Source organism: Alosa alosa, chromosome 2, assembly GCF_017589495.1.
Source record: "Alosa alosa isolate M-15738 ecotype Scorff River chromosome 2, AALO_Geno_1.1, whole genome shotgun sequence".
NCBI lineage: Eukaryota > Metazoa > Chordata > Actinopteri > Clupeiformes > Clupeidae > Alosa > Alosa alosa.
In genome coordinates, this window is record NC_063190.1 from 23,154,908 (window position 1) to 23,164,910 (window position 10,003).

Sequence of the window (10,003 nt, forward strand, 5' to 3'; positions counted from 1 at the left end):
CTCAGTTCTATCACTCATCTATTATTTGTAAGAGGACATGAGCACTTACACTTGCACATCCTTCGTCAACAGAGAGTTACTCTTAAAATGGTCGTCCTCAAATTACAGGTAGGATATTAAAGTAAAGCAAAGAAGGGAGTTGAGGGGAGCAACCCAATGCATGGTGGAGCAGCTCGGGTTCGATTCAGTTTGTTCTTTTCACCCTAGCTCTTGTAGTTCTCTTTTTATTACGCATTATTGATCTCCTCTTGAAGTACTGTAGGTCTCCAGTGTTTCTGACTTCCTCGATAGGAACCTGAATATGTTTGTTGTCTGCTCTTGACTTTGTGTGTGTGTGTCTGCTTTGTTTGTTTGCTCTTCATAGCTGACTTGATGTGTGTTTTTTTCCCCCTTTCTGCCAGGGGCCGTTCTCCTGAGTGGTACAACAAGGTGTTTGGCCACCTCTGCGCTGTGGAGGTCGCTAGGATACGGAGCTCCTTTCCCGTGCTCACGGCTCGTGGCCCTGAAACCAAACTCTGAGACACCGTGGAGGACTGGCCCCCACGACCTTACAATGATCTTCACAAGGTAGCGGGGAAAGAGGGAGTGAGCGCGATTGAGGGATGGATGGATGGAGAGAGAGAGAGAGAGAAGGATGGAGAGTGACCATCGAGGAACAAAAGAAGTCTCCCTCAACTCTTTCTGACCTTTTCGGCTAACAGATGTCTCAATGCCTCAGTATCTGAATCATTATCAGGGGGACAGTGCTCCCAATTAGCAAAATACCATGGAAATTACCAGAAAGAAAGTAATAAAAATATCATTACAAAATTCATTCAAGGTCAAGGTCAAACCAGCTGATGATCCAAAGGAGTGAAATTAAAATTATGCCCTAGAGAGACCACGTGTATGTGTTTGGCTCGCTAAAGGATAACCTTGTTCTGAGAGTTATTAACTAAGACTATGCAAACACAGTGGAGACAAGTTTAAAATGCAGTAGATGCATGTTCTATGGGGGACATATGACTGCACAAGATAGGAGCAAACATGTTAATGTGTGCGTTTCTTACATGTCTTACAAAACATGGGCTCACTGACCTGATGAATTACCCCACACGAAGAGAGAATCTGTGTGCGGTAAAGCTACTCGAATGATCAAATCACTGGCTCAGCTAACGGCCCTTTATAAATGTTACAAACATTATTTTTTATTCAAAGACCAAAAGGCCATGATCGATCCTACTGAATGTTGGATGCAGTTACTTTAAGGGGATTGAAAGCCTGCGTGTATGTGTGTGTGTGAGAGAGAGAGACTGAGTAAACAAAAACTGCCAATGTTCATCTGTACTGACCATCAGTTCTGCCATTGACACGAAAGGCTGCTACATGCCGGGGGCAACACCACGTGCATTAAACACATATTGCCTTGCGTGAACTGTGTGCGGTAAATACATATTGCTTTGCATGCACTGCGTACATTAAATACATATTGCCTTGCGTGCATTGCATGTGTTAAATACATATTGCCTTGCCATGGAGGAAAATCTTGAGACACTAGACCTCAGGGGCATTAGCTTAAAAGCCAAATAAAGAATATCTTGTTTTAAAACACCTGCCAATGCTACTGTACAGGGAATCTGAAAGCCATCATAAAGGGTTGCAAAGGATATAATACATATCCCTTTAATGCAGTAACTCAGGAGATGTTTAGTAGTCATTATTGTCATTAATACGCACGATAACATGTATTATCTATGCAAAATAAAAATCATGTTAACCTAAGAGAATATAATATATTTTAATATTGAATCAGTATATTTTGTTCTGTTTGTAAAAGTCACCCATACCAGTTCTGACACCCTGTTTATGTAGGTGTGTAAATGCATTTCGTGGTGCATTTAGTGATGTACACAAAGTGCAATCCTCTTGAAATCCATCTGGATTTATGCCAGTATTTTCCTAGAGGACTCTGGCCTTTGTCCTCTTTCTTCAAGGTAGAACCCCCGAGTGTTGTGTGTCATTTGGGGAATTACAGTGCCCTCAGGGTATTCCTTCCTTTCTCTCTCTCTCTCTCTCTCTCTCTCTCTGTCTCTACTTTCTTTTCTCTGAACCCTCTCCTGGTGTACAGATGGAGAGTGCACTTTGTCTTTATCTTTCATTATGAAGCGTTAAGTTCAGTAGGATGATAACGTCAGTTACATTTGGACTGATTGCAAAAAAGGGATGAAATGTGGATGTAATGTCCTCAGAACACAACCTTTTGCAGCTTGTTCTCTTGTTTGTGTTTTATTTGTGTAGACATGTCCTCTGTTGCTCTCATTGTCTCCAGTCTGTGGATATGTGTGTACACGTGTATGTCTACAGTACATTTTCTTTGTCTTAGTTTTATGTTGGTATTATAAAACACTGTTGTTTTGTCAGCGTGTTTGACAAATGTCTGACATGCTGCTTCTGTTCTTCTTTGCCTTTCCACAGCTTTCTCTGTGACTCATTCATATGCTTATAGCATCTGCTGGTCCTCCTGCCAGTTTTACTCCCTCCCCACATCTCAACTATCAATCGTTCATTTATTTATTTCAAGCATTTCATTCTTTTTTCATGCATCACGCAAGTTGGAGTATGTGCATTGAGAGTGGGTGAAATATGTGGCGAAATTGTACAAATCCACATTTAATTGTGGAGTAAAATCAAAGCAATTTGTATTTTAAAAACTTTATTGACAAAAGTGTTTATTTAACAGTAGCTAAATTATTTTTGCAATGTTTAGACTGTGATGATATCTGGTTTTTAATATTTGGTTGTTCCTGATCTGACAACATTTCAATTTACTACCTATTTGTATAATACTGTTCCACCAATAAATGGATGGAAACCAATAAACCTTTGGAAGAAAACAGGATGTTGTTTGTGTCTATTAGATTCCTTCTGCTTTGTTCCTTCTGCTTTATTATATTGAATATAATATAATTACAGCATCAGTCCCTGGAGTTTAAACCGCAATTGAACAACTCCCATCAGTCAGTTCTTCTGAGCTGAATTGAAATCCGACTGAATCGGTGCTCTTAGCTCATCTCTGTGCCCACTTCATTAGCACAGGGCTTACTCTCAGCAAACGAGGGTCTAACACACAGCACCCCTCCTGATAAATTATTCCTGACATCACAAGGCTCTGTCAGCACGGCACAGAAGCGCTCTCTCACTCACTCTCATCTCTATCTCTCCCTCTCGGTTGCCCTCTGTGGCCCACAAACCACATAAAATGAAGGGAACAAGATTCAGGTGAAGAGGTGTGTGAAATTGGGCTGCTGATTATGTCTGCTGCTTAGCATATGGTCAATAATGAGAGTGAGGAGGGGTACAGCTGGGAGCTATGTGAGCCGGGAGAGAGCCTGCAGGTCCTTGTAGTCATAGTCGCTGTGGGGAATAGTAATAGCTAACATAGCAATACACTTTTGCATTCATTTGGTAATGCGTTAATCTAAAGTTACAAGTAAAAGTAGGCTACTGCAGCGGAGTTACAAACTAATATGGTATTGCTCATTAACTTGATGAACTTTCTTTTGCTGAAGTATCACAGAATAACAGTTATTTCTCACAGTGCTACAAGGTGGGGCTGCAAGGTTGTTACACCATTACGTCATAATAGATCATCGCCATTACAAAAGATACTTACACACAATTTTTTGTCAAAGTGATTAATTAGCCAACCTGTGACCTTAGGCTACTATATGAAGACAGCCTCTTGTCATTCTTATTGGTAATGCAGGGAAATGAATGAATAGAAACACCTGGTGCATGTGTCTTTGCTAAACAGGTGCATGCTGCTAACATCTCACCCCTCTTTTAAAGGGGGGATTAGCATTTGTTTACTGAACCGAGTGGCCATTTATTTCTTGTTTATCAGCTGTGATGTTTCATATTCATATCTCAGATGACTATATTTGATGGGGAATTAGATAGGTCTGCTGGTTTGCTGTCAACAAAATATATTGTTTATTTATTTATTTCAACCAAATCTATTATTATTTATAATAGGTTTGCTGTCAACAAAATCTATTATTTGTGTATTTATTTATTTATTTATTTATTTATTTATTTATTTCAACAAAATCTATTGTATATTTATGTTTTATTTATCTTTAAAGCATACCTGTCAACATTTAGCTTTTCAAAAACGGGAGATTTTTTTTCCGGGGGCGGCGGGGGGATAGATTTTTAAAAAATATTATAACACGGTTTCCCGTTAACCAACAAAACTATGCGCGTGCAGCCTTGAGGCAGAAGACGCTTGGTGGCCGTCCACAACATTATAAACTTGAACCTAAATAGTCGGCTGCTGTAAGCTACAATCGGATTTTTTTTGTATACCCCTGTTGTCTCAATGATAATAACATCTCATTTCAGACTATTTCAAAGTTTGACGTTCATTTGGATTATTAATATAACATCGTATTTTGTCATTTTTGGCGAAGACATGCATTCCGTTAGGGATATTGAACATATTTAACATTCTCTAACCATCGTGATTTCGAATTGGTGCAGTTTTCGAACGTGAGTCAGTTAGCCTACTGTAAGAACCGTAGCGTGGTTTCATCTATGTGATAGCGATCAAGTGTGTAGGCCTACGGTTGATATAGGCCTACATATTCTATGCTATTTACACGTTCAAAAAAACATGGATAAGCTGAAAGAAACTTTAATTGTGTTTTACAGTTTTGCAAAAATAATAAATGCATAGCTAGTGAAATAATTTCACTATCCTAGTCGCTAAGATAGAAATTATTAGGACACATACTTGCTGTGGAGATGACACACTTTAGGCTATTCAGAAATTATTTGCGAGATCATTGCAGCCTGATTATTAGCCTATATTTAAAGCCTAACATCTCTGGTGTGGTTTTGACGATCATAAAAGTAATTTTCCTTAGCTATAGGGCCTACTGAAATAGGCTAACGATGTCAAGTGCGCTTCTGTGGGGTTAGGGTGGGCGCAGTGGACTCGGAGTGCTGTCGCGGAACATTGGAATTTGTGGCTGCCCAGGACTTTTCTAAAACTTCTCGCTATCACCCGCACACCGCACTAAAATGACGTCCGGGGGGAGAAATCGTCAGACATCCATTATTTTTGTTATTCAGCACCCCTGGTCAAAAATAGGTTCCCGCGCGCCTGTCTGTGTTTGCATATTTAATACGTTTCATACACGTGTTTAAACACTGCATTTCGGTCATTGCTTTTACCTTACCATTACCTTACGCATGCCAGTTATGTATCCACCAGCTGCCTGCCTGCAGCCTACTTCCAAAACTCCAAAGCTGTCAGATTTGGTTCCGAGGGCACAAGTTCAGTGTATAAACAACACTCAATAACAGTTTATGTGATGTGTTAATCAATTAAATTCCCAACAATTTCACAACAGCTAGTTCTGGAGTAGGCCATTCAACTAGCCCGCTTGCTTACGACGAGACTCAGGCTGCGCAGTCGGCACCCGCTTCCTTATTATGACTGCCGCGCAGGTTTAGTCAGATTTTTTTTTTCTTTTTCATGGAACCATCGTTTTTCGTTTTGATCTGTAGCGTAGGTGGTTTAGAGACAGTTTTCTGTGAATATCTCGAGAACCATAGGGCCTAGGAGGTCCACCTTTTTATGTATGTTGGTCTTAAGGGGGCATGTCAACCCATCCCATTACCACTTATTTCATGTATAGCGCCACCTAGCTAAAAATTAAAAAGCAAAAAATTAGGTGTTTTCATCACAATATCTCTGACAAGGTCAAAACTGCACGAAATTAAAAGTGTAGGATCATTATGACACCCTCCGAATGCATGCCAATTTTGTGTACTTTCGTTCATGGGGGGCCTTACAATAAAATAATTTATGTGTACATTTAGTGACGTACACCAACAAGGATTCCCAGGACACTGAAAGACCGGGGTACACAAAACTTGGTGGGCATGTAACCCCACATGGATAGCATGGAACCGTCATTTTTTTCGCTTTGATCTGTAGCCCCCTGCTGGACTGGACCCCCGAAAAGGAGGGTAGGGCAGACACAGTTCTCTGTGAATATCTTGAGAACTGTAGGGCCTAGGATGACCATTTTTTCCCGTATGTTTGCCTCCAGGGGTCATGTTAACCCATTTCATGTGCACACATGTGCACAAACAGATACACACACACACATACATTCACAGTAATCATACGTATGACACATACTTACACAGTAGACATATGTACGCATGCATGCACAGGCACATACGCAGGCACACACACAAGCACGCACACACACACACACATAACATAAACATGTACATGCACACAATTCAAGAATTTCTCAGAACTATGAACAGGCAAGATGGAGGTGGGGTTGTATAAAATGAATTTTACATGTGAAATCTATGAACTAATAATGTTTTGGTACTTGTTGTCTAGCAGATACCAGTGAGAATTGAGTGTGAATAATGCAATTTAGTGAGACAGTTAGAATCATATAGGCCTTTCAGCGTGATTTTATTTTTGTGGAAAAAATGTGCTGGACTGGGCGGCGGTCATATTTTGTACCGCTCTGCGGTACATCTAGTTTGGGTTTTGGGTTGCCAGGTTTTAGCCTATGACAAAACGGTTGAAATTGAAACTAAGTGATCGTGTATGGGTAGGGTGTATTTCATACACAATCTGGCAACCTGAATGGATCAATGATTTTAATGAAGTTTGATGGCCATGCAAATTACGGGAGTTTTCCGGGAGAAATAACAAAACGGGAGGGTGCTGGGAGATGACCTTGAAAAACGGGAGTGTTGACAGGTATGCTTTAAAGTTTATTATTATCTTAATAGAATTTGCAAGGTTTGCATGGGTGTCTCCTTTTGTAAGAAACACATTCTTATAGCACACAGGAAACACTTGCCCTGCTTGTAGGCCTATAACTCCAATCTCTGTGGATGTTATGATTTTTTTTTTGATCAAAACTTCAATAGATCTCTTCATGAATGAAATTAGTTGTTTGAACCTGATGGAAAACCATTGCTATTCTGTGTAACATCTGTGATTTCCTCAACTCTAATTTAAATGTCACTTTTTGACAGAACATAGTTATTTCCAGACTATTAACTGCATGAATATATTCTGAGTAACTTTGTAATACACTCATGTACTGACCGCATTGATGATGTGTCAGTCACGAGTGAGCCACCTTTTCTGTTAATATGAGGAAATAATGTTTTTCCCCACACTGCTCATGCATGGTCACTTCATTATGCATGCACTGAATGACCACTGGACAAAAATGCATGGTCACTTCATTTATATGCATGCACTGAACGACCACTGGACTATCATGTGAGATGACAAGACGACACACAGAGACGAATGCACAAACAGCAGAAAACAAGATGTGTAGGTTTTTTTTATGCATAAAAACACGGTCAACACACAAGCAGAATGTATTTGATACAATTATTATAACAAGCAAGGTGTACTAACAACCTATACAGGCTTCTAAAAAGCTAAAATAATCCCTCTCATAGATTTGTTAGTTAAACAGAACTTCCAAAAATACAACTCTGCACCATATAAATGGCAAAAAGTGCATGTATTGGCACCCGGTTGTTAACCGCAGGGCCAAGGAAAGTTTGCTAAATCAATGCAAATGTTAAAAAGTTAATGGCTGGGAAATGATGGTTCCCGGAAAATCCTTCGGCTAATAATTTGAGAAATCCTTTGGCTAACAATGCAAGATGATTTTTTAAACGAGGCCACTGATCTGCATTAAGATGTCACCCTACATACTAAGCAGTAAAGTTAATTGGATAACTCGGTTATGAGATTTTTGGGCCTCTCATTTATTCTCAGAGATGTACAAATATGTAGCCTACAAGCTTGACTGACTACTGCAGGCTCACTTTAAGCTATTTGGCCCCGAGTTATGGCTTTCTAACTGACAGCACACACATTGATAACTAACATTTGAGATGTCAAAGGAATTGTACTGAAAGTTTCAAATCTTTAATTTTTTAGGACATTTCCTATATTGTCTAATCATATTGCTTAGGTGTTTGGTGATAAGAGAATGGGGTAATAACAGAAAAACAACTGTTTAGAACATGTGATATTCATATTCATGCAATGGGATAAAAATAAATAAAGCAGCAGCTCTTTTTGGAAATACTTATTTGTTTGATTTGTCTGAAACAGGAAAATTGTATTTAGAATAAAATCCCAAATCAAATTTGAAACTTTAATATTCATATTAATATTAAATGTGTGTAAAGTGACAAGGGATTGTGACACATTTTCCAATCTGTAGCCTATGAGTATGCATTTAGTTTTATGATAAAATGATCTGAAAATATTACCAGGAAACCAGACAGCAGTGGCTTTGGCTGCTGTGTGCTTGCCCTATTTACTGCTTTCTCAGTTTGTGGGCCCACTGAGTGTGTGTGAGGTCTGCAGGGTGACAGGCTGTCCTATTTCTCATGTTTGTGCCCCAAAATTGTGTTATGAAGACACCCAAGGCAGTTTTTCATGAAGTCGGCATCTCTGTCAACATGGAACTGGTGCTGACCACTCACTGAGAATTCATTTTTTCCCCAGGTGTGATTAAAATAATATTTATATAATATCTGCATCCACAAGTGAACCAGCCCAGGCAATTAAACTGCATTCTGTCTTTGATATATGGAGCTAAGGCATTATTAGAACAGATTAAAAAGAATTGATCAATTTGGCAAGAATTATATGTTCTCAGCAATGCTAACGGTAAATAAGACGATTAAATGTATGCTTACCAATTTCGCCATGTTATAACATTTCATCATTAAGTAATGCACGCAAAGGAAAAATTCCACTGGCATCATAATGCTTTGAAACATACTGATGCCAACCAGCAGAGACTGCAGTCACAGATTAGGATTCCTTAACATCCCTGTGGCAGGTACTTGAATCAAAAGGCCGAAAGGATCATTTACCTGCAGAGTAAAATGTTTCATTTAATCCTGTGAACCATCTAAATGAAAAGAACTATGACATTAAAACATATTCTGTTATAAATTACAATAGTTTCATTTTGAATGGGGATACTGTAATTTGCCATCATAACTCAACCTCCTTCTCTACACTGGACATGACACACGTCACACAGTTATTGATATTAGATGAGCTATGCATTGCACATCACAAGGAAATCATTTTTGGATAAACAATTTCATTGAGAAAACCTTGCTAGGGTTAAAATATATCTTCTGATATCAGGAATTATGCATAGCTCTATAAGTATTATAAGGCTTTATTCAAATAAATTGATGACGTAATTTCTAAAAATGTGCACATTCAAATTGCTCTGTCAGATTTATCCCCATTAAAATAACTAGAACGACATTGCCATTTATGTTGAGGGATAACACAATACCCAAGAATGATGGAATAGGCTCCCTTAACGTAAGGGGCAGTGGCTTGGAATGGACTGGCATGATTGAATCTGAGAATGGTTGCTGATTATTGTCAGTGTGAATGTTGCCTCCATCTCTCTGCTGCTCAGAGTGATCTCTCACATGCGATGGATGTATCCCACATCTCCGAACAAAACAGCCTGACACTTGAACTTGCACATGATGAAAAATGACATTTGCAGGGTTCCACCAGTGCTCCAACCTCTCTGCTTCCAGGTTTCTCTATGAAGAGACACTTCAGCAGAAACGGTCTTTTTGGTCGTCACAAACACCCCAAACACTCATTTCATCAAAAATATCCCCCAGCGCGTACCTTGGATTTGGTATTTTTCACCCCAAATACAGACCAAACCACATTGTTAGAAATCATGCCACATTACCCTGATGGTATATTGATAAATAGCCAAAAAGTAAAATGAATAATGACAGACCATTTAAAACAACAGAAACAAAAAACAAACAAACTTCAATGCTACAAAAGACATAGTCGTTGATTTGACTACTTGTTATGCACTCATTGACTGAAAGCACCAGGATCAAGAGGACACAAGGCACTTCATGAAAACACAACAGCAGTTGA

General features: G+C 39.1%; 1 protein-coding gene across 3 annotated transcripts in view; it reads left to right on the forward strand.

Annotated features, from left to right (window-relative positions):
* stard8 (StAR-related lipid transfer (START) domain containing 8) overlaps nt 1-2,873 on the forward strand; it is a 63,058-nt gene extending 60,185 nt beyond the window's left edge. For all 3 annotated transcript variants that reach the window (XM_048237305.1, XM_048237304.1, XM_048237306.1), the window contains one exon: nt 402-2,873. In XM_048237305.1, coding sequence (XP_048093262.1) covers nt 402-519 — 118 coding nt within the window. In that variant the 3' untranslated portion in view covers nt 520-2,873. The remainder of the gene's footprint in view (nt 1-401) is intronic.
* Nucleotides 2,874-10,003: the final 7,130 nt, after the last annotated feature.